At 42.6% G+C, this 25,252-nt stretch overlaps 1 protein-coding gene, 2 non-coding genes and 1 gene segment (V, D, J or C); 3 read left to right on the top strand and 1 right to left on the bottom strand.

Annotated features, from left to right (window-relative positions):
* Positions 1-1,362: 1,362 nt before the first annotated feature.
* Positions 1,363-3,174, bottom strand: LOC143516499 (Ig lambda-2 chain C region-like). The segment is given in 3 exon segments: positions 1,363-2,188; positions 2,919-2,998; positions 3,162-3,174. Coding segments are annotated over 2 exon segments (381 nt in total).
* LOC143516498 (uncharacterized) lies at positions 2,033-9,038 on the top strand. The gene has a single exon (XM_077008142.1). It carries the CDS (start codon positions 3,649-3,651, stop codon positions 8,083-8,085), a length of 4,437 nt encoding a protein of 1,478 aa, XP_076864257.1. The 5' UTR covers positions 2,033-3,648; the 3' UTR covers positions 8,086-9,038.
* A 14,628-nt stretch (positions 9,039-23,666) lies between these two features.
* Positions 23,667-23,738, top strand: trnac-gca (transfer RNA cysteine (anticodon GCA)). Its single transcript has one exon. It is a non-coding gene; the product is annotated as a tRNA-Cys (tRNA).
* Positions 23,739-24,393: 655 nt separating this feature from the next.
* Positions 24,394-24,465, top strand: trnac-gca (transfer RNA cysteine (anticodon GCA)). Its single transcript has one exon. It is a non-coding gene; the product is annotated as a tRNA-Cys (tRNA).
* The last annotated feature ends 787 nt before the right edge of the window (positions 24,466-25,252 follow it).

The following is a 25,252-nucleotide window of genomic DNA, read 5'->3' as shown; positions in this document are numbered from 1 at the left end:
GACAGCCAGGGAAAACCGAGAACAACAGGATCACGGGGCGATGGCAGGAGCAGGAACTGAACAGTCTCGGTATAAAATAGACCTATCTGGAGCGTGACTGGCACCGTACACTGGGTAATCAATCCCTCACCTATAGGTTGGCCATTCAGGGCGTTAACTCGTAAGGGAGGACTGACTGACGTAGTGGGAATACGTAATCGGCAGGCCATGTCAACATCTAGGATATTACCTGCAGCCCCAGAGTCTACAAGTGCTGACAGGTGAGTGGACATGCCACCCCAGATGACTTGCACAGGCACATTAAATTGATTGTGACGATCTAAGCAGAAAACGGGGTTGCTTACGTGTCTGCTGGTGGGGCTCTCCTCTCCAGCGCGAGCTGGGCGAACTGGGCAATGAACACGGAAGTGGCCGCTCTCACCGCAGTACAGGCAGAGGTTCTCCTGAAGACGCCGAGACCTTTCGTGTGAGGACAGCGGGGTCCTGCCTAATTGCATAGGCTCCGCACCCTCTCCTGGTGTGTCAGGCAATGGCAGGGCTTGTCGATACGATGCGAAGGAGGGTGGATTCCCACAAGACGTCTGACGCCGAGCGAGTAACAGCTTGTCGATGTTCACAGCTGTTTGAATGAATTCCGACAGCGACTGCTCTTCACTGCGACAGGCGAGCTCCACTTGCAAATCCTGTCTTAATCCTTTACGGAACACGGTCTTGAGGGCTGGTTCGCTCCACCCGCTACCGGCAGCCAGGGTACGGAACTCTCGAGCATAATCCGCTGCGCTACGTTGCTCTTGGCGTATTTCGCACAACAGGGTGCCCACGTCTCTGCCTGCAGCCGGGTGGTCGAACATCGACTTGAACAACGCAGAGAACTGCTCCTCAGACTCGAGACACTGGTCTTTGCTGTTCCACAGGGTGGTTCCCCTGAGTAGCAGGTGAATAGCATCACACGGTGATCATGTGCTGTTCCTGACAAATGTGTATTTTAATATTTAATGTATTTTGATATTTCCATCTAATAGAAAATGGCCTTTTCCTCTGTACATTTAGTTAACTAAACTGCTCATTCTGTGCAGCTACTTTAGTCATTTGGATGATTGATTATATTATGCAATTATTTCTAAATTGATTTTGGTACTGTAACTGGTACTGAGTGAAGGATAGACACAAACACTGACTAGAATATGACAAGATGGGACTTGAACCAGTGGATGCTGGCAGTCCAGAAGGAGCCCAGGAGGAGACAAGGAGGAGCCCAGGAGGAGACAAGGAGGAGCCCAGGAGGAGACAAGGAGGAGACAAGGAGGCAGCCATTGTATCACACAGCCATGTTCATCCTCACAGCCCTTGTGTCACACAACTTAGCCACATTATTCTGTTTTACTCCTAATATCTTAACTGTCTGATTAATAATGCTATTTTCATTTGTCTTATATTTCACATTCAAATTATAAAACCAAGAAATCACTGAGAAACAAAACAGGCTCTATAAACATTTTATGAAACATTTCCATTATAATTTTGTAAACATTAAAAGGTCTAAGTTTCTTCAGACAAAACTTGCTTGAAGAATTTAACATTAGCAACAAGGGTATAAATAGAAAGCTTAATTTGCTCAGAAGTAAAATTGTTTACAATATGACAAACAGAAAAAAAAACCCATTCTGATTCCAAAATATTTTATTTGGTTTTATTTTGCAAACTTGGTGAAGCACATGAAGGCAAAGAATAAGTGCAAAAGCTTTGACAATAAAATATGAAATGAACTTAAATGATTGTATTTGACCTTACAGGAAAATACTCAAGGTGTGTGTGTGTGTGTGTGTGTGTGTGTGTGTGTGTGTGTGTGTGTAAAACACATAGGTTCACTCCTCAGTACACTCTTGTGTGTTGAGGCTCTTGGTGACTGGTGTCTGGGAGCCCTGGGTGGCTTCACAGCTCACCACCCTTGTGCTCCTCCACTGGTTCTCAGAGAGGGTCAGAGTGCTGCCCCAGCTGTACAGGCCATCTTTCTTCAGCACACCAGAGCTCACAGTCACGCCTTCACTCACGCTACTGCAGTCTACCTTCCAACTCAGCCTCCAGTCTGAGGGGAAGCCCTTAGTGGCCAGACACATGAGTGTAGCCTTCTCCTGCTGGAGATCCACGCTGGAGGGTGGCAGCACTGTGAGGGTGGGCTGGTTGTTATCTGGAGAGAGAGAGAGAGAGAGAGAGACAGAGAGAGAGAAAGAGAGCGAGAGAGAGAGAGAGGTGTTGTATTGTTGTGTTGTATTCTGAAAGTAAGCGGATAGTGTATTTCATAGAGCTAACTGTTCCATTTGAAGACGAAGTTGATGCAGCATATGAGGGAAAATGTTGAATGCAGATTTGGTGGCTGAGGTAAGAGAGCAGGGATGGCAAGCACATATTAGACCTGTAGAGGTACGGGCTAGGGGTTTTGTGGCGAAGTCTGCCACAAGACTACTGGCTGAGTTTGGATTTAGAAGCTGTGTGATGAGAGCAGTGGTAAAGGAGTTGTCAGCGGTAGCTGAGAGATCTAGTCAGTGGGTGTGGCTAAGAAGGGCTGAGGTTAGGTGGGCAAAGGATAGTACTTGAAGAGATAAATTGTTTGGTGTGTGTGATGTTGAGATATGGGTAGGATTGTCACTTGGCTTTTCCGATAGCCGTCGGGTAGCAGGGTTGTTGGTAAATTTTGTGATGGGCTACATTGTGAGCTTGGATGGGGGTGGGTCTGGGATGCCAGACTCCACTGATGAGCCTTCTGGAGGTGTTGGGGGCTCAATTCATCGAAACACCAACGAAGGGAGGTGCCTTCCTGATAACCCCATGGAAAAACTTGCAAGGTATTGTGTGTGTTCATGTGTGATGAGGTCAGAGATCTGCCCCACACTATATGGCATCTTAGACACTGGACTTACCTACCAAAGAGCTTGGGGTGGAACAGCTCCAGCCCTTATACTGGTCAGAAGGGCCCATGACCGTGTAAGGGTAGGGGGAGCTGCAGAAGGACACCCAGGATTAAAAGAACTGGACATTAAATATACTTACCGGTAAAAGAGATTGACAATGGCCATTTGTATAAATAATTTGTACTGTTATTCCTTGTTGCAACGTATGATGTAAAATAGTAACTTCATTATTTCTCTGTACAATACACCTACCCAGTATGTTGGTTTAGCCCAGGGCGGGGCTCAGGGTATTTAAGGGTGGTGTAGGCTAGAAGGTAAGACGCCACGGTAAGAGATGTTAAATGACCTGCTGACTGAAGTTAGTCTAGTAAAGGTTGTGAGCTGTAAGATTGTTGATACATGTCTAGGAGACATTAGAGCTTGCCCAATTGTTTTATGCTTGGATCTACTCTTTTTATTTTCACTTTGTTTACTAATAATAAATTAAACACTAAGTAACATAATGGAGGTATCCTGTGCCCTTGATCTGAGAAACACGTACTCTGTGCCTGACACTCGACACACATAATTCCTGGCATTCTCACGGAGTACCTTGTTCTTCGTCGGGGAATGTTACAAATGGTGGCAGCGGTATTAAAAGTTTGAAGATTCGACGGCTCAGACGCGCCTGCAGATAAGAGCAGAAAAGAGCGTCAGCAAGCGTCCGGATCCCAAGTATCAGAGACAAAAACGGTACGAGATGCCTCCGAAAAAAGTTCAGTTGACGCAAAGCGAGCAACAAGAGGAACACGTAGATGATGAAGAAAGACAACGGCTTCCCACTAGTTCCCAAGCAGTAGCAACAAAAACAGACACCAGCATTGAACAGTTGTGCAATACACTACAAGATTTTGTACGAGTGCAACAAGAAAAAGACGAACATTTGCAACGTGAAGCAGCGAGACAAGAGCAAAGATGGCGGTCGCTGCACCACCAGTTCGGGCTACTTCAAGACGAGCTGAGGAGAAACCTACCTGAAAGACGCCGTGAAGAAAGTGAAACTACAGAAGCTCCGGGGCCTTCCAGAACTCAGATTCTACGAAGTAGAGACGAGACTCCAAGAGCAGGTCAATATCAGCACGAAGCCCCAAGAGTAACACACACACCACCTACACCGAGAATGCCGACACTAAAAGAAACCGATGACATCGAGCACTTTCTCACCATGTTTGAGCGAATAGCACAAGCTACGTGTTGGCCAAGAGAAACATGGGCGTTATACTTGGTGCCATTACTCGAAGGCAAAGCTCGAGCAGCGTATGTGGCCATGGATGCGGATGACGCCGGTGAATACGACAAAGTTAAACAGGCAATACTAAAAAAATATGAAATAAATAAAGAAACTTACCGACAGCGATTCCGGAACTCGGCGGTGAAAGAAGATGAAACCCCAAGAGAATTCTTTACAAGGCTAAAAGGTCTTTACGAGAAATGGATGGTTCCGAAAGAAAAATCTAAAGAGGAAATAGGAGATACCATCATACTAGAACAATTCCTGAGGACGGTAAAGCCGGAACTAAGAAGCTGGATTATAGAACGCAGTCCAACCTCGGCAGACCAAGTCATGGAGATGGCGGAGGCGTTCCAAGCAGCGAGACAAACCGAAGCAGAATTCCGGCATGGAAACGTCCACAGAATGCATCACGCAGAGCCCGGTAAATATGGGGGTGGTAGTAGCGGTGGTTCTAGGATACAACACACTAGAATAACCCCACAGAGTCATTGGCGTCCTAATAAAAACATAGGAAGGGTTATAGTAAACAGCGATAAACGTCAGGAAGAAGCTGTATGGAGGTGTTACAATTGTAACCAAATCGGCCACAAGGCAAATGTATGCCCTAAACGCGAGAGTAATTTCAATAGATTGTGTTACATTCCTCAACGCGCGACGAGCACTGAGCGGCAGGAAAGCTGTACAGATAGCGTGGTGTATGTAAAAATAGGAGGGAAGAGATTTAAGGCTTTAATAGACACCGGCGCTAGCCAGTCCATGATCCTAGCAGAGTGTTTACCTGAGCTTAGACTCGGTCACACCGGTTCAATACGAGTAAAATGTATACACGGGGATGAACAGGTTTACCCCACAGCAGATGTCAGCATTGAAATTAAGGGACAAGCATATATGCTAAAGGTGGGAATTATACAGAGCGCCCCATATGCTGTCATATTAGGCAGAGACTTACCAATTTTAGTAGACCTCTTAACTGGGCAGCAGAGTGTAGCAGAGGGGATGATAGCAACTAGGCTGCAAACCAAAAGAGAAACTGCTCAAGAAAGCAAAGTTTTACTGAAAGAAATGCCATTTAATATGGAGTTAAGAAAAAGGAAATCTAAAAGAGAAAAAAGGCAGGACAAGACAAAGGGTACAGTATTGGTTGAAAAATTAGAAAACCCTAACATTCAGACCGAAATTCTACCTAGTAACATAGCACAACTACAGAGCCAGGATGAGTCACTCAAACCATTATTTTCAAAGTACGCCAAGGACATAGCAGCAAATAAAAATGACAATTGTCTAGTTTTAAAAGAAAATATACTCTACAGAGTTAAAGGTGACCAAGAGCAGTTAGTGGTACCAAAATGTTTAAGGCAAGAGGTCATTAAACTAGCACATTCTGAACCATGGGCAGGCCACCTAGGACACGCTAAAACACTTGACAGAATAGCACACAGATTTTACTGGCCTAGTCAGCATGTAGATGTTGCAGAGTTCTGTAAGACCTGCCCCGAGTGCCAACTCACAGCTCCAGCGAAAAAATCTGATAGAGTGCCACTAATAAATCTTCCCATAGTAGAGACCCCATTCACACGGATCGCTATGGACATCGTTGGTCCCTTACCAAGAAGTCAGGCAGGAAACCGGTACATACTTGTTATCTGCGACTATGCAACTCGCTATCCTGAGGCATTTCCACTTAGGAAAGTCAAAACACGCCAGTTGGTCAATGCTTTGATGCAGTTAATCTCAAGAGTAGGCATACCTAGAGAAATACTCACTGACCAAGGCACTAATCTGACATCTAAGCAGTTCAGGGAAGTGTTCAAACTTCTGGGGATCAAGGGGATAAGAACTACACCATACCACCCTCAGACAGACGGCCTAGTGGAAAGATTCAACAAAACATTGAAGAGCATGCTGAAGAAATTCGTTGCAGACTCAGGCACGGACTGGGACACATGGCTCCCGTATCTACTCTTTGCTTACAGAGAAGTGCCACAAGCATCCACTGGATTCTCTCCTTTCGAATTGCTATATGGTAGAGAGGTCAGAGGTCCTCTTGATGTACTGAAGGAGGCGTGGGAAGGTCACAACACCGATCAAAAGCTCAACAGCCTATCCTATGTCCTCAAGATGAGAGAGAAGATGGCAACACTAACCGAGATGGTCCACAAAAACATGGAGAAAGCCCAAAAGCATCAAAAGATGGGGTATGACAGAACGGCAAAGAATAGAGGACTCGTTCCAGGAGAAAAAGCCATTATCCTTCTGCCAACATCAGACACCAGCCTCTTGGCAAAGTGGCAAGGGCCATACGAGGTCATACAGCGGATCGGACAAACATCATATGAGCTACTTCTCCCTGATAAGAAAAAGAAGAAGCAGGTATTTCACATCAACATGCTGAGAGCATGGAGAGAGTCCAAAATGGACATTTCAGAGCAGATGTGGATTAGAGCTATTGAGGAAGAGGAGGAGACAAGAGAACAATACTTCCCAATAAGGAGGGAGGACGTCACTCAACCTATGCCACTCGACCTATCCCATCTAGGAACAGAACAGCGCAGGCAACTGGAAAGAATCATCCCAACAGACCTTTTCAAAGAAGAGCCAGGCAAGACAAACATCATGCACCACAATATACGGCTGCTGAAAAATGATCCCATCAGACAGACAAACTGCAGAGTGCCTGCACGCCTGATGCCAGATCTGAAGAGAGAGGTGGAAACTATGTTGGAACTTGGAGTAATAGAACCATCAAGGAGCGAATGGTGTAGTCCAGTGGTATTGGTCCCAAAAAAAGATGGAGGCTTACGATTTTGTGTAGACTTCTCAAAACTTAATGCAGTATCAGCTTTTGACCCATACCCAATGCCAAGAGCTGACGAACTGATCGAGAGGCTGGGTAGAGCAAAGTATTTGACAACACTGGACCTGAGTAAAGGATATTGGCAAGTCCCATTGACACCAGCAGCAAGAGAACTGACCGCATTCCGCACACCTAGTGGCCTGTACCACTTCACAGTTATGCCTTTTGGTCTTCACGGAGCGGCAGCAACATTTCAACGGCTAATGAATGAGGTGCTTAAAGGCACAGAGGAGTTTGCAGCTGCCTATATAGATGACGTCGTCATTTACAGCACAACCTGGGCTGAGCACGTGCAACAGGTGGGAGCAGTGCTGCAACGGATTGCAGATGCTGGGTTGACAGTTAACCCGAGTAAGTGTTACCTTGCGAAAGGTGAAGTCTCTTATCTAGGATATGTCCTAGGGGGTGGAGTCATCCGCCCACAAGTCAGTAAAATTGAAGCAGTGAAGGAGTGCCCTGTTCCGACGACCAAGAAGAGAGTACGTTCATTCTTGGGACTGGTTGGATGGTACCGCAGGTTCATTCCAAACTTTTCCAGTAGAGCAGCGGTATTAACAGACCTGGTATGCAAAGATAAGCCCCAAAGAGTGAAGTGGACCGAGGAATGTGAGGTGGCATTTCAAGATCTGAAGGCCTGCTTGTGCTCCGAACCCATTCTGCGCAGCCCAGACTTCAGTAAAGCCTTCCTTGTCCAGACAGACGCATCTGGAAAAGGATTGGGTGCAGTCCTGCTCCAAGGCGAAGAAGGGGACATGCAGCCTATCCTCTATATCAGCCGGAAATTGTTCCCAAGGGAGACAAATTACTCCACTGTAGAAAAGGAGGCGCTGGCAGTGAAGTGGGCATTGGATTCACTGAAGTACTATTTAATGGGGGCTGAGTTCACATTGGAGACTGACCATCGAGCACTGCAGTGGATGCAGAAGATGAAGGACAGTAATGCAAGGATTACCAGATGGTATCTCTCCCTGCAACCTTTTAGGTTTTGTGTGAAGTACCGCAAAGGAGAGCAGAATGTGGCTGCAGACTTCCTCTCTCGTCACCCTTAGGTGTGACCTCTTGAAGGAGGGGGGTGTGTGATGAGGTCAGAGATCTGCCCCACACTATATGGCATCTTAGACACTGGACTTACCTACCAAAGAGCTTGGGGTGGAACAGCTCCAGCCCTTATACTGGTCAGAAGGGCCCATGACCGTGTAAGGGTAGGGGGAGCTGCAGAAGGACACCCAGGATTAAAAGAACTGGACATTAAATATACTTACCGGTAAAAGAGATTGACAATGGCCATTTGTATAAATAATTTGTACTGTTATTCCTTGTTGCAACGTATGATGTAAAATAGTAACTTCATTATTTCTCTGTACAATACACCTACCCAGTATGTTGGTTTAGCCCAGGGCGGGGCTCAGGGTATTTAAGGGTGGTGTAGGCTAGAAGGTAAGACGCCACGGTAAGAGATGTTAAATGACCTGCTGACTGAAGTTAGTCTAGTAAAGGTTGTGAGCTGTAAGATTGTTGATACATGTCTAGGAGACATTAGAGCTTGCCCAATTGTTTTATGCTTGGATCTACTCTTTTTATTTTCACTTTGTTTACTAATAATAAATTAAACACTAAGTAACATAATGGAGGTATCCTGTGCCCTTGATCTGAGAAACACGTACTCTGTGCCTGACACTCGACACACATAATTCCTGGCATTCTCACGGAGTACCTTGTTCTTCGTCGGGGAATGTTACATCATGTCACTTTGTTTTGAAGGTCAGTCCAGGTTTGTTTGGTGGTCTGAGTACTTGGCATTTGAGGCAATGGACCATGAACATAGTGCGCTGTGCTTCTGGATCCTTGTCGAGCCAGTATCAGATTGTAGCTGCTGCTGTGTTCTGTTCAAGCAACTAGTGCGGGCATAGGGTGTGTGAAATCTATCTTGTCATCTTAGTAGTATTAGGTAAGTATTATTAGATCATAGTTGTTGGTTGGTTAATACATCCTAGCCAAAACTGTTGCATGACTCTGGATGTTAGGTGCAGGCGGAGTTACGACCGAATTTCGCACGGTGCGCGGAGGAGGGAGGAGCAGTGGCAGCATTGTGGAGTGTTGTGGAGTGTTGTGTACAATAAGCTGAGGCAGCGCAGCCTCCACCGCAGTCCATCTCGGCAACGCGGTCGCTCTTTCTCACGCTGTACGCACGCACGAGAACATAGTTAGTTTTTTTCTCTACTGTATTTACGATCAAAGTGTATCTAAATCTAGGGTCATGCATAATGACGAAAACTGCTTTACGACGGACTTTTCATTCTCTAACCCTGTCGTTAAGCGGGGACTCACTGTATTTATTTGTTTATTTTTACATTTGTGCTTCCAGCTCATAAAACCCACTGTTACGGGTGAGGAGTGTGGAAGAAAAAGGAAGCGATCACACCAAGTCTCAGGTAAAAAGGAGGAGTTAATGATAATGTGCACCAACTAAAGACCCATGACGTGATCCAAATTTAAGCTGGGCGTACACTGTACGATATTTTAAATCGTGTACTCAGCTCCAGCTCAAACTGTAGGACTAAATCGCAGGGTTTAAAAGTTCACAGCTCACGATTCATATACTCACACTATACGACCAGGCGCTCTCATGCGATCTCACGAGGAGCGATTTGAATTTCAAACATGTTTGATATTCTTGCGACGCTGCGATTTCTGATCGGGAGTTGGTCGTGAGATGTGAATCGCTCCTCATTTACCTGTGTAAACTATACGATGCACGACACGCGATTGAGCCGAAACTCGGCCCGATCGCCAAAATAGTCGCACGAGTGAAAAATTGGCTGAAAATGGGCCAAAAATCACAGTGTATGCCCAGCTTAAGCAGTCAACTGGTACTAGAGACATATAGACCCTCATCAGGCCATCAACTCTATCATCAGGTCAACACCTGAGGGTCGTTTGTCCGCCTATATGTGTCTTGTCTTTGTACCAGACAAGACGAACACAACGCAACAAAAAAAGGACAACGGTCACCTTGGACGGAGCCGACCGGCAGGCAACCCCCACCCCCCCCCCCCCATCTTGACACCCACAAGACACCCACAATTTCAAAAAATTTGAATACTGTGAAATCAGCCCAAGTTTTGCAGGGCATGAATGTTTTAAACTGAGTCTGACACACTAATCATCTACTAAACTCAAAGCACCTGCACATATTTCCCCAGGTGTCTTTACATTGCTTCAGTTTGGATCAATTGTCTCGGTTCGGTTCGGCAGTTTGGCTCAATATGGGAAAGACTTCAGACATAACTGGCCATTGATACATTCCATAGGATGGGTAAGCCACAAAAGTTCATAGCTAAGGATACTGGCTGTTCACAGAATGCTGTGTCCAAGCATACCAAATCAAATCAAATATATTTGTATAGCGCTTTTCACAACATATGTTGTCACAAAGCGCTTTACAGGATTTACAAGGTTAACAATACTATGGGTCCAAATCCCTAATGAGCAAGCCAAAGGCAACAGTGGCAAGAAAAACTCCCTAGATGGTGGGGAATAGGAAGAAACCTTGGGAGGACCAAGATTCAAAAGGGAACCCATCCTCCATTGGGCGGCTCGTTAACACACAAATTACACAAAAACAAATTATACAGACTAATACACAAGTTACAAATAAATCACACAATCAGGCTAAGTATAAGGTAACTAGAATGAAAGTTCTGGGTGTTGATATTGTCAATGTAAATGTCTTATGATATGTAACAGATTATTCAAAGGCCAAACTAAACAGATAAGTCTTTAGTTGAGTTTTAAACATTAAGACTGTGTCTGAGTCCCGAATAAAGGCAGGAAGATTATTCCACAGTTTTGGAGCTTTAGAAGAAAAGGCTTTTCCACCTGCTGTGATCTTTTTGATCCTAGGAACAGTTAATAAGCCTGCGTCCTGTTGTAAGGAATGCCGTCTGATATGTCCCTCCCAGCTACACCTGCTACTAATTACCACGCCCCCTTTTCAGTCACATATATACACCTTCCCACCACTTCCTCGTCGCAAAGTATTGCCGTTCCCATGCAGCATACCAAGCGTTTCCATTGCCTGTTCGATCTCCTGTGCTTTGACCCTTGCTTTCTCTCCAGACCTCGCCTCCTGCCTAGCTCTCCTGTACCTCCCGGATTCTGCCCCCCCGTTATGACCCTGGACCGTCCTGACCATCCCACGAAAACGCTGCTGTTATTACTGCGCCTAGCGCTAGTGATACTCGTGCCGTATTTTGTAAACGTAACTCATTTGAATAAAAGCGGTGTACTTCCGCAGTTGGATCCCTCTCTGTCTGGTCAATACGTTACACCTGTGAACGAAGTGAACGTGCTGGATTGTAATGATCAATAAGTTCACTAAGATACTCTGTAGTTAAGCCATGCAGTGTTTTATATGTTAATAAGAGTATTTTATAGTCAATACGGAATCTAACTGGCAGCCAATGTAATGACGATAGTACGGGACTAATGTGATCAAATTTTTTAGTTTTCGTTAAAACTCACGCTGCTGCGTTCTGAACAAGCTGGAGTTTGTTTATCGATTTACCAGAACGTCCAGCTAGAAGACTATTGCAATAATCTAGGCGAGAGGATATGAATGCATGGATTAGCTTTTCTGCATCACTAGTATTTAATATATTTCTAATTTTAGCAATGTTGCGTAAGTGAAAGAACGCTACCCTAGTTATATTATTAATGTGTGTATCGAACGAGAGATCTGGGTCTATTGTGACACCTAAGTTCTTTACCTCTGCGCTGGGGGTTATAGTAAAGGAATGTAGATTCAATGCTACATTACATATCTTGTCTCTCGCTGCCCTAGACCCAACTATTATTAGCTCTGTTTTATCTGGATTTAGTGCTAGAAAGTTACACGCCAGCCAATGTTTTATCTCTTCTACACACTTCTCGATTTTACTGTTTACACCTAAATCATCGGGTTTAGCCGATAAATATAATTGGGTGTCGTCTGCGTAGGAGTGGAAACTGATGTCGTGCTTATGCATAATCTCGCCTAAGGGTAACATGTAAAGTGTAAATAGAAGTGGTCCTAGGACTGTCCCTTGTGGGACACCATATTTAACCTGAACAGATTTAGATGTTTTATTATTAACACTTACACATTGGAAGCAGTCGGTCAGATATGATCTAAACCAGGAGAGTGCAACTCCTTTAATACCTACTGTGTTTTCTAGTCGATCCAGCAAAATGTTGTGGTCTACAGTATCAAAAGCTGCGCTAAGATCTAACAGTATAAGGAACGAGATGAGCCCATTATCTGACGATATTAGAAGACGAGTGAGGTCGTCATACTATGGTGCAAGCTTTTTCTCCCTAATTAATTTTGTTTTACCTGGAGCTACACTGTCTAAGGTATTGCTGAGTGTGGAATAAAACTGTTGTGTTGCCTGTTCTAATTCATTGGGCTGCAATGGCATAGTGCTCGATAGCTCTGGTAGTATGTTAATAAATGTTGCAGTGGTGTCGGATCTGATAGTGCGCGTGGTTTTTGTATGGTGCATCTAATGTACATCGTATAAAGCTATTTCATATATTAGTAGGGAATAATCTGAAATGGCATAATTTTGGGGGATAATTGCCAAATGTTCTATGTTTAACCCGTAAGTAAGTATTAAGTCTAAGGTGTGTTTACAGCGGTGAGTAGGCCCTGTCACATTTTGAGGTATACCTACTGAGTCTATGATGGAATCGAACGCGGTTTTCAGTGGGTCTGATTCATTTTCATAATGAATGTTGAAATCACCTACAATTACAAATCTTTCAATTGTTAGGACTAATTACGAAAGAAACTCAGCAAATTCCTTAAGAAATTCTGAGTAAGGACCCAGTGGTCAATAGATGGTCACTAGTTTAAGCTTTGTTTTATTGCCTATGAGATTATTGCCTATTTCACCTATCATAGCCTCGAATGAGTTAATAGAGGTGGTTGGTTTTACAGTAAAACATTTATCTGTGTCATATATTGTGGCTACTCCACCTCCACGTCCTGTGATACGGGGCTGATGAACATAACTGTATCCAGGAGGAGCTGCTTCATTAAAACTTACATATTCGTCTACTCTAGCCCATGTCTCTGTTAAACAGAGTGCATTTAGTCTGTTATCTGAGATTATTTCGTTTACTATCACAGCTTTTGATGCAAGCGATCTAATGTTTAGAAGTCCTAGCCTTAGCTTAATATTGCTGCTCATTTCATGTTGATTATTTAATTTAATTTTAATTAGATTTTTAAAACATATCGCCCTGTTATTCCTATATCTGCCACGGTTAGCAGACACAGTCTCAATGGTTTGGTAGGTAGGGAAGCAAGTTCTACTTAACGAATGGCCGTTGGAAACCGTTTTTTTCATTTTTGGGTGATGTTGTCCTTAACCGTCTGTCTGTCTGTTGTCAGTTGTCTGTATCGGCACCGTTATTTTATTGTTTTTGTTGTTTTGTTGTGTTAGCGCTTGCTAACAACTGTCGGTCGCTGCTACTCCGTTGCCGTTAGAAACGCAGAGCCGTTGCTCTGCCTTACCGGTGCGCCGCTGAAGTTCCGCTCAGTTTCGGCTATAGTTAAAAATAAACTCTCGGTTTTGTTCTTGGAAGATGCTCTGGTGTTTCTTCTATCCTTTTATCACATCGATAGATTATATTTCAAATTTTTCTAGGTGAAAATCTCCTTCTCTTGTACGTTCTCCTCCACAGCGCGGGGTCTTGCACCCTCACACGCTGCGAGTCGTTGTCGTCTCAATATCAATTGAAAGTCTAGTGGAAAGACAAAATGTGGCATGAGAAGATGCACCAGCAAAAGAGATGATCGTGAGCATCAAAAATCTATCAAAAAGTCTATCAAAAAAGAATTCACATTCGGATGCATCCATGAGATGAATGAATGAATGAATGGTTCAATTTATCAGGATACCCAAGGCGCTTTACAACTGTTAACACAGCTACATCACAGTCAACCAGTCACACACTGGTGAGAAGCGGCAGCCAATTGCGCATAGCGTACTCTCTACCGGGTTCCACAGCCCCCTGGGGGACTGAATGGGGTGAACCATCCACCACTGGGCACACAAGCACACACTCTCAGACAACAACTTGTTTTTTTTATTGAACAGAGAGAGAAATACACACACTCATGGAGAGTTTTGCCAATTTACCTAACCTCAATGTTTTTGGACTGTGGGAGGAAACCAGAGACCCTGGAGGAAACCCACACAAACACAGGGAGAACATGGAAACTCCACTCAGATAGGGACTTGAACACAAGACCCCAGTCCTGAGAGGCAAACGTGCTAAGCACCAAGCCACCGTGCTGTTGCAGATGGTCTACAACTGTCGGGTTCCTCAGATCAAGCCAGTTCTGAACCTGAGTCAACGTAGGAAGCGTCTCAAATGGACCAAGGGCTGGACTGTTGGCCAGTGATCCAAGGTCCTCTTTTCCAATGGAAGTAAAGTGTGGCTTTCATTCGGGACACAAGATCCAATGATTGGAGGAAGACGGGTGAGGTCTACTTTGAAATATCCACAGTCTGTCATGATTTGGGGTGCAATGTCTAGGGCCAGGGCTGGCCCTTCCATTAGGCGATATAGGCAAATGCTAGGGGCGCCGTCTGTTCAGGGGGGCGCTCGCGTGCATGCGTTTTTTTTTTTTTTTTAACTAATGAACAATTAATAAATGTGAAAACAAGCAAAGTCCACATAATCATAATTTCATTATTTAATAATATTAGTCAAATTAATAACTCTTATAATAACAACAAACGACACCTATCACCCGCACGCCAACCCGCCCTCCCGCGCGCGCTCTGCGCACCTCGTTACTGTTTCTCTGTGGGGGAAGAAGACACCACAGAGTGAGTGACATCTCCTCATCAAGACGTCAAAAAGGGAGAAATCCTCTGGTGCCCAGGGCAGAAAATGGAGAAAGGTGGAGGAGGAAAGGCTGCAAAAAACAGGTAATATAACGGTAATATGTGGTGAATTAACACTATACCATTGGCGAACCGTCAGGGACTTCAACGCCTTCTCTGAAGGTTAATTGATCTTAAAAAGGATGCTTTATCTATTATATGTAATATATGTTAATAACGCTTCACCAATAATTTGTATTTTTCCTATAAATCGGCTTTTAAATCCACTTTTCGTACTTGTGCTGGAAAAAAACCTCAGCGGTGAAATAAAAAATCAACCAATCAGAATATTTCACACTGTTGTTTCTAGGTAAAAGAGAGAAAGGCCCTTTTACATTGAGAGCTTTTATTATAGATTGGCAGTTTTATTAACCAATCATATTATCGAATTAGAATCGTGGGGGCGTGCTCCAATGGTCTCTCATTTTTATTTGAAACAAATCCAAAATGTTGCCAATCTGTAGCTGTTGTGTTTTTCTTTGAAACCAGCTCGCTTGACTCACAACTAACACTCAATCGTCATTGTGGCTTTTCCCCTCTGTATGATCTTAGTGAAAACTGCCACTGTCATCATACTGCCCAATCCTAGTAGGTGCTATTAGCTTAGATCAGCAAGTTTTTAAAATAAATATATATTAAAAGTTCACTGCAGATGCACTTTTGAAATAATAATGTTGCAGTAGGCAAATTGCCCTGATTTGCACTGGTGGTAGTTGTTGTTTTTTATTTTTTTAACTTATTTTTAATATTTAAAATAAAAGTTGTTATCTGCACTACGTTATGTAAAATAGTTTAAAAATATTTTTTGTGCAACACCTTTATATTTATTGCTTGTTATATGGTAATATTTAAGTCATTTGCTTTTTATTTGTTTTTTTAATAGTGACACAATCAACCCGATGATTGATGATGCAAGGGGCACCAACCAAAATATGGCCTAGGGCACCACATTGGTCAGGGCCGGCTCTGTCTGGTGCAGGTGTTGGTAAACTCTGCTTTTTTAAATCCAAGGTCACTGCAAGAGTGTACCATAATGTTTTGGAGGACTTCATGATTCCTTCTGCTGAGGATCTGTATGGAGATGCAGATTTCATCTTCCAGCTGGTCCTGGCCCCTGGCCATGCCACCAAAAACACCAAAGCATTGTTTGATGCCCATGACATTACAGTGGCCAGCAAACCTGCTGGATCTAAACCCCATTGAGAATCTATGGGGTATTCTCAAAAGGAAAATGAGGGCCACCAGACCCAACAACAAATACGAACTGACAGCAAGTGTAACGGATGTGAACTCTTCAACAACCCGTATACAGATAACAGGACTCAGGATGGAGTTCACCACGTTTACTGTGACAGACATAAAAATCACAATTTTAGTCTTCAAAAATAGGCCGGGCACACTCTGGCTCCCCACATCAGTGTAAAACACCACTGTGAGGGAGGAAGGGGAAGCAGCCCAATATAACTTTTGTGGGTGTGCACAGCATTTCCTGTCTTTCAAAATAAAAGACCAAAACAACAAACTTCACATTATATTGTAAAATAAAACAGATAGCCTATTGAACAGGAATTGAAAAAATATATTATTGCATTTTTAACTCCATTACACAAGCATCAAGAAAATCTGGTCTACCTAGATAAAAACCAGTATGCCATTGCAGGAGCACATTCCTTCGCGATCAACGTAATGAGCACCCCTGCTCTAGAGAACTGACAGATGCTATGTAACAAAATCACATACATTTGGACAAATTGTATTATATGAATACCAGCTTGAACTGAATACTCAGTACTCTATCAAAAGCTGTAAATTATTATACACAAATTACTGATAATATAAATATTTTAGAAAACAAAGTTTGAAAATTGACTCAAAACACTTACTACATGATTTCATCTACATACCACAGGCAGTATTCTCACCTGTTAGACAACAGGGAAAGAATCCTTTGGCAAGAGCGAGAGAGAGAGAGAGACCCTGCAAAACCCTACTGTCACGGTGACAGCTCCAGACCCTTCCCTGTGGGCGTGCCGCTTCGTTGTCTGCGTGTCGTTATGTCCATGTTTGTACTTCCGTGGGTGTGGGTTGTTTGTGAGCATGTTCGTTTGTTACACCTGTGCCTTGTCTCGAGGTCACGTGGGTCTGTGTAATTCACCTATTTAATGTGCGTTCGCGCGGTGTCTAGTGCTCGTCTTTGTCTAAAGTTTCGTGCCTGTGTGAGAACTGTGTTTTGCTGTTTGCACTCCGCACGGAGCTTCGTGTTTATGTTCACTATTAAACGTTCATCATTGCACAGTTTGACGTTCGTCGTGCCTCCTTACCGAGCGTCACACCTACATGAATTTAATAATGAAATGTTCCAATAAAGTTGCTTGACTAACTCAAGCAAATTAAATTCCATATGCAAAATTGTAGATAATAAATTTCACACTGTCACCACACATTATTCTGAACTCTCCTGAGCTTTGGTTACTCAGGAAAAATATTTACATGGTACAGACACTTTGCATTAGTGTCACATGCTTCAGTTACCTGGGAGTACTTATGGCTGTGTCAATCAACACTTCACGACTCTTAAAGATAACAAATACATAATGACTTTCCTCACCATCTTCATCTGCACACTCCTGATTTACACCAGAGGTAAGAAAATAATAAAAATCTAATTTCAGTTATCTGCAATTGCAGCCTCATTGATATTTATCAGTGTAATCTTCTCAGAATACAACTTCTCTAATAGTCTTAATGCAATATTTCAAACTCTTTGTCCACAGTCTCTCTTGGTCAGGTTGTGTTGACTCAGTTTGGAGATCAGACTGTGCAACCTGGTCAGACGGTCACTATTCACTGTAAACATGATCCAGCAATTGACTGTGTGAAGAAAGACACCTCTATGTATTGTATGTCCTGGTATCATCAGATTCCTGGAGAAGCTCCTAAACTCTTGATATATTATACTGATCAGAGAGCTTCTGGTATTTCTGATAAATTCAATGGCAGTGAATCTGGAAATCACATTGATTTCACTCTGACTATCAGTGGAGTACAGCCTGAAGATTCAGGAGATTATTACTGTCAGAGTCAGCATAATATAGGAACATCCACAAACTTATCATGGGTGTTCACACTGTGAAAAATGGTCATACAAAAATGTTCCGCAGTCACCTGCTGATGCAAGAAAAACACACACGCACACACACACACACACACACACACACTGAGATCCATTTACTTCTTTTTAAAAATTCTTTATGTTTCCCCATGGGAAAATGTTCAGTTTCAGAGTGTCACCGATTAAACACATATGACCTATTAAATACCCAGCACTGTCAACAACTACCCATACACATGCCTTGCATCTTGAGAGCAGATTAGGCAGCCTAGACCATCCTTAGAATTATATACATAACCTGTCTAAACAAACATGATGGCTTGTGGAACAAATAAAACCATAGATATATATTGTAGATATATATATTTTGTGAATGTCACGGTGAGGGGGCCGGGTCGCCACCAGAGGGCGCGCATCCCGGCCAGCAGCCGATCCCAGCACACACCCCCGAGCACGCAACCGCTCCCACCATCACATTCTCCTGAATACTAAACACCTGTGCACATTTATGTTGCTCTTTTTAAGCCCGCAGGTCGTCCGGTCTAGTGCTGCACATTGTCTCAAGAGCCTTACTGGACCGTCCATGCACTGTTCCACAAGCTGCTGCCTTCCTTAATCGCAGAGAGCGATCTAATTGCCTTGTTTGTTTTTCTTTGCCGCATTATGGAACCCCGTTCATTCCACCTGCATTTCCGGCTGCCTCTGTAAATATTGTTTTTTCTAGTTGATTTGTCAATCAATAAAAATTAATTTATATAACACTTTTTACAACAGTTGCTGTGACAAAGCAGCTTTACAAGAGGTCAAGCCCCCAGTGAGTAAGCCGAGGATGACAATGGAAAGGAAAAACAAAATGTTTGTCCTGATAACACATTAGATAAACCATGAATTATGTTTAGAATACTGAAATATTAATTGTGAAATGCTGTACATTTAAATTTCAGCAACAAGTGGATTTCTAGTCTTCTGTAAATTCGGATAGTGTTTACAGAGCTAATATTATTTGGAAATTCAGACAGAGGTTGGATAAAGTTCAGCAGTGCCTAGGCCTCTTAGTTCCAGTGAAGGGAAGTGTGACAGAAATGATTGATTATTGACTAATCATCATTGATTAGATCATGTTTAGTTATTATAAGAGATCATTATGAACTTTATGATTTAGGACATGTCCATTCTGACTAAGCAGAAGGACTACAATAATGAAGTAGTGTGATTCAGTGTACCATGTTTAGTTCATATTATGCATGTGTGCTATACGTGACCCAGGTCAGGGAGAGTGCTGAGGGTAAGAACACTCTGTTAACTGGTAGTCACTAGTCTACTATACTTGGGTCATTTAGCTTTCTCTGTGTTCAACTGATACATCAGTTGCTTTCGCTAACTCTAGGGAAGTCCATATTAGGAGATACACACATGTGAGACAAAGTAGCCTGCTGGACGCTTATGTTTTGGAACATGCTGTGCTAAAGATAACCTGCTGTTAGAACTGCTGAATTATGTTTATGATTGTATATAAGCAGGGGGAGTGCCCCCCTGTCTTCAGAGTTGTCATGCTTGAATGAGACTCTCATGTCTGTGTCTGTCTTGTGTCTGTCTTGTATCTGTCTTTGTCCTATTTATATATATTTATATTTTTGTAATAAATGAATCATTTAACCACGTCTGAGTCCTCATCCATTTTCAGAAAATTTCCACGACAGGAAGTCTTAATGATTCCGCATACCAAGATATTGTTATGTCTACTCCGCCCCAACCTATGTGAGGTCTTCATGTTTCCCTTAGTTATGTTTTTTAGTTGAATCTCCGTAGCATTCTCCTGTCACGGCCCTTGATCCCGTCGCCCATTATTAGTTCTGATCAGCTGTTTATGTTTAACTCCTTGATGTGTTTGGTTTATATTCCCGTGTGCCCTGTCCTTCCTTGTAAGTCAATTTTGGTATTCACTGTTGCGAGAGTTTGTATGTGTTCCCCGTGTTTGTTATCGGATCTGCCCTTGGTGTTTAACCTTGATCATTGTATGTTCAGCGTTTGGTCTGTTCTATTAGATTTGTTTCGAGTTGTTTCAGTGATCATCCTATGATTGGTTTTGTACTCTTTACTGAGTCTACTCGTTATTGTCTCCTGATGGTTCGTTAGTAAAGTTACTTTCGCCAGGTCTGTTTTGCGTTAGTCAGGTGTTACACCGAATTCTGCGACCGTCAAATTTTGTGACCGCAGAGGGCGCTATTTCGCAGTTTCAGTTAGTTTCAGTTTACAGGCACGAGCGCTTTACGAATGCTGCGTAAGCTACGCCGACACGCTTTCTTTTCTCGTTTTGCTGCTGTCCACGAGCCAAAATATGAGAGATGCGTGTATTTACATTTTATGTCGTCTGTTAACAAGAATGTTTCATTACAACATTTTTACACGTGACGACAGGAGTAAAGTCAGCCAATACATACGCCTGACAATAGCAAACTTTTCATAAGTTATGTAAGCTGCTGTCATTTGGACCTCATTCCGAATGGTAATTATACACTTCTGAATAAAATGTTTAAATATAGTCTACTAAAATGTTTTTGCTATCACTGTTTTCTGTTATTGTGGAGTCACAGTGGGTGATGTGTTTCCATGGTAGATGTGACAGATGTGCCTTGGCATGTGGTCACCAGTTCTTAATATGTGACCCCACTGAATTTCCACCTATAATCATTTTGAAAACAGCCATGTCTTTCCTGGTGACCTACCATCCCGTCACCTTATTAGACAGAAAAAAAATTATGAATGGAATGGACAAGTGCACTTTGGAATAGGGGTCACCGATTCTGACGGCTGCTGTCTAAATATGTGACTGCTGTCCATCTCCATACAAACTAGTTAAAACCCAACCAAATGTTTTCAGGTGACTTACCATCCCTACACCTGTTAGCCAAAGAAAAACATTCATGAATGGAGTGGACAGACTGACCGTGGCATAGGGGTCACCCATTCTGACAGCTGCCAACTGGATCTGTGACTTTAATGTATCTTCAAAAAATATTAAAATACCGTTTTAAAAACGTTTTAGTAGACTATATTTAAACATTTTATTCAGAAGTGTATAATTACCATTCGGAATGAGGTCCAAATGACAGCAGCTTACATAACTTACTTATGAAAAGTTTGCTATTGTCAGGCGTATGTATTGGCTGACTTTACTCCTGTCGTCACGTGTAAAAATGTTGTAATGAAACATTCTTGTTAACAGACGACATAAAATGTAAATACACGCATCTCTCATATTTTGGCTCGTGGACAGCAGCAAAACGAGAAAAGAAAGCGCGTCGGCGTAGCTTACGCAGCATTCGTAAAGCGCTCGTGCCTGTGAACTGAAACTAACTGAAACTGCGAAATAGCGCCCTCTGCGGTCACAAAATTTGACGGTCGCAGAATTCGGTGTAACACCTGTTTATTGCATTTTCCATTTTGAATGCGTTTGTTTACTGTTTGTGTAATAATCCGTTTGTCCTTTTTGTATTCTTTGTTGTGTCCGAGAGGTGTTAATTAACTAGTCTGTGTACTATTATTCACTTAAGGAGTTTTACTATTGCATTCACAGTGTTTCGTTGTCTGGAAGCTCCGAGTGTTTATGTAAATGTAATGCCTCGCCGTTCAAGAGCGATTCGAGCCGATCTGGTTAGGAGGCGGGAGGAAACTCCTACCAATAAATCTGACTCTCAGCAGCATCTGTGTCCTTCTCCTAGTTCTTGGACGTTAGATATATTGGATAATGTTTTGCTTCTAACTGTGTGGGAACAGTTTGAAGGAAACTCTTTTCTGTTCCAGGATGATTGTGCCCCAGTGCGCAAAACCAGATCCATAAATTTGGGTGAGGTTAGTGCTGAACAACTTAACTGGCCCTCATAGATTGTGAGCCAGACCCTCTGGTCCAACATCAGTCTGACATAACAAATAGTCTTCTGGATGAATGGGCAAAATGTCTCACAAATACTCTCCAAAATCTTGTAGAAAGCTTTTCTAGAAGAGTGGATATAGCTGTTATAGCTGCAAAGGAGGACTAATATTTGTATTAATATAATACCATTAATGCTTATGGGATGTTATAAAATTTTCTGTAGGTGTAATGTGCAGCTGTCTCAATACTTTTGTCCATATATTGCTGTCACGTCAGGGTAGACACCCCTTTCAATCATGTCACTCAGCCACGCCCTCACTTACACAATCACAGTCACCCATTTATTGATAATTATCACGTGCACCTGTTTCACATTAACACTCTGCCTATTTAGTCCTGCAGGTCCCGCTGTTCAGTACTGAGCACTCCTTGCACCACGAGTGAGAGAGACTGATGTCTTCAGCCCTGAATTGGTGGACATTCGTGTTGTCAAGTTTTTGCACCCTTATGGTGCCCCAGACATTATTGTAGCGCTCCTTGTGCCTTCCTCATTTTTGCCTTTTGGGAGCTGTTTTATGTTTGCTTGCCACAGTGGACATCAACATATTTCCTGCTCCAACCACGCCTTCTGCTGTTTCCTCATCGACACAATTGTATGTTGCTTGGCATGTCAAGAAACCCCATACCTGACAAATGAAAACGGAAGCATTATAAAAGAAAGAATCATTTAAACTATTTCATAATATCATCCAGCAGTCACTGCTCAGGAAGTGCCAATGTGTTTAAAAATGGATTCCTGAGAAAAGCATTTGTTCAGGATTTACGCCACTGGGCGAGCAATTTATTGTTACTCAAAGCATTCCTTTAGATTGTCACCTTCCAAAATCTCCTGTAAGCTCAACATTAGATATCTTGTGAGCTTGTGTTTTTCCTGCTCATGTGCTCACTTTGAGGTTGGAAATTAAACTTCCTGTTGGGGGTATAGCTCAGTGGTAGAGCATGTGACTGCAGATCAAGAGGTCCACAGTTCAACTCTGGGTGTCCCCTGGTGGCATCTATAAGTGTTTGCTTTACCCTGTATGTTGTTTTACTATGCAATTCTTGCCTTTTAAACATTTCATATATGACCTTTTCAAGCAGTCCAATTCATTTTCAGTCAGATATCTTACGACATTGTTCTCTCTCAATCATCACTCATTAAAGGCTGCTGAATTCATTCACAAACATATCTCTTGTAATACTGGTGAATCTCATCATTACAGCATTTGAGGACGTTCATGATATCTCAATTTAACAACGCATGTGATTGGAATTCAAGTGATTACCACTTCTTCTCTAAATGGTAGCCTCATCACAAACTTGAGAGACCTTCTGGCTGCTTGCAATTTCAACATGCACATGATATTTTGCTCATAGAGTGCACCCTTTGAACAAGTCCAAAAATATATCATATGGATGGTGCTATTTCATAATATCATCCAGCAGTCACTGCTCAGGAAGTGCCAATGTGTTTAAAAATGGATTCCTGAGAAAAGCATTTGTTCAGGATTTACGCCACTGGGCGAGCATTTTATTGTTACTCAAAGCATTTCTTTAGATTGTCACCTTCCAAAATCTCCTGTAAGCTCAACATTAGATATCTTGTGAGCTTGTGTTTTTCCTGCTCATGTGCTCACATTGAGGTTGCAAATTAAACTTCCTGTTGGGGGTATAGCTCAGTGGTAGAGCATTTGACTGCAGATCAAGAGGTCCCCAGTTCAACTCTGGGTGCCCCCTGGAGGCTTCTATAAGTGTTTGCTTTACCCTGTATGTTGTTTTACTATGCAATTCTTGCCTTTTAAGCATTTCATATATGACCTTTTCAAACAGTCCAATTCATTTTCAGTCAGATATCTTACGACATTGTTCTCTCTCAATCATCACTCATTAAAGGCTGCTGATTTCATTCCCAAACATATATCTTGTAATACTGGTGAATCTCATCATTAGAGCATTTGAGGATGCTCATGATATCTCAATTTAACGACGCATGTGATTGGAATTCAAGGGATTACCACTTCTTCTCTAAATGGTCCTCATCGCAAACTTGAAAGACCTTCTGGCTGCTTGCAATTTCAACATGCACATGATATTTTGCTCATAGACTGCACCCCTTGAACAAGTCCAAAAATATGTCATATGGATGGTGCCATTTCATAATATCATCCAGCAGTCACTGCTCAGGAAGTGCCAATGTGTTTAAAAATGGATTCCTGAGAAAAGCATTTGTTCAGGATTTACGCCACTGGGCGAGCAATTTATTGTTACTCAAAGCATTCCTTTAGATTGTCACCTTCCAAAATCTCCTGTAAGCTCAACAGTAGATATCTTGTGAGCTTGTGTTTTTCCTGCTCATGTGCTCACTTTGAGGTTGCAAATTAAACTTCCTGTTGGGGGTATAGCTCAGTGGTAGAGCATTTGACTGCAGATCAAGTGGTCCTCAGTTCAACTCTGGGTGCCCCCTGGTGGCATCTATAAGTGTTTGCTTTACCCTGTATGTTGTTTTACTATGCAATTCTTGCCTTTTAAGCATTCCATATATGACCTTTTCAAGCAGTCCAATTCATTTTCAGTCAGATATCTTACGACATTGTTCTCTCTCAATCATCACTCATTAAAGGCTGCTGAATTCATTCACAAACATATCTCTTGTAATACTGGTGAATCTCATCATTACAGCATTTGAGGACGTTCATGATATCTCAATTTAACGACGCATGTGATTGGAATTCAAGTGATTACCACTTCTTCTCTAAATGGTCGCCTCATCACAAACTTGAGAGACCTTCTGGCTGCTTGCAATTTCAACATGCACATGATATTTTGTTCATAGAGTGCACCCTTTGAACAAGTCCAAAAATATATCATATGGATGGTGCTATTTCATAATATCATCCAGCAGTCACTGCTCAGGAAGTGCCAATGTGTTTAAAAATGTATTCCTGAGAAAAGCATTTGTTCAGGATTTACGCCACTAGGCGAGCATTTTATTGTTACTCAAAGCATTCCTTTGGATTGTCACCTTCCAAAATCTCCTGTAAGCTCAACATCAGGTATCTTGTGAGCTTGTGTTTTTCCTGCTCATGTGCTCACATTGAGGTTGCAAATTAAAATTCCTGTTGGGGATATAGCTCAGTGGTAGAGCATTTGACTGCAGATCAAGAGGTCCCCAGTTCAATTCTGAGTGCCCCCTGGTGGCATCTATAAGTGTTTGCTTTACCCTGTATGTTGTTTTACTATGCAATTCTTGC

The sequence above is a fragment of the Brachyhypopomus gauderio genome, chromosome 6 (assembly GCF_052324685.1).
Source record: "Brachyhypopomus gauderio isolate BG-103 chromosome 6, BGAUD_0.2, whole genome shotgun sequence".
Classification (NCBI taxonomy): domain Eukaryota; kingdom Metazoa; phylum Chordata; class Actinopteri; order Gymnotiformes; family Hypopomidae; genus Brachyhypopomus; species Brachyhypopomus gauderio.
Note: the sequence above shows the minus strand (reverse complement) of the source record. Positions and strands in the feature narration are given on the sequence as shown.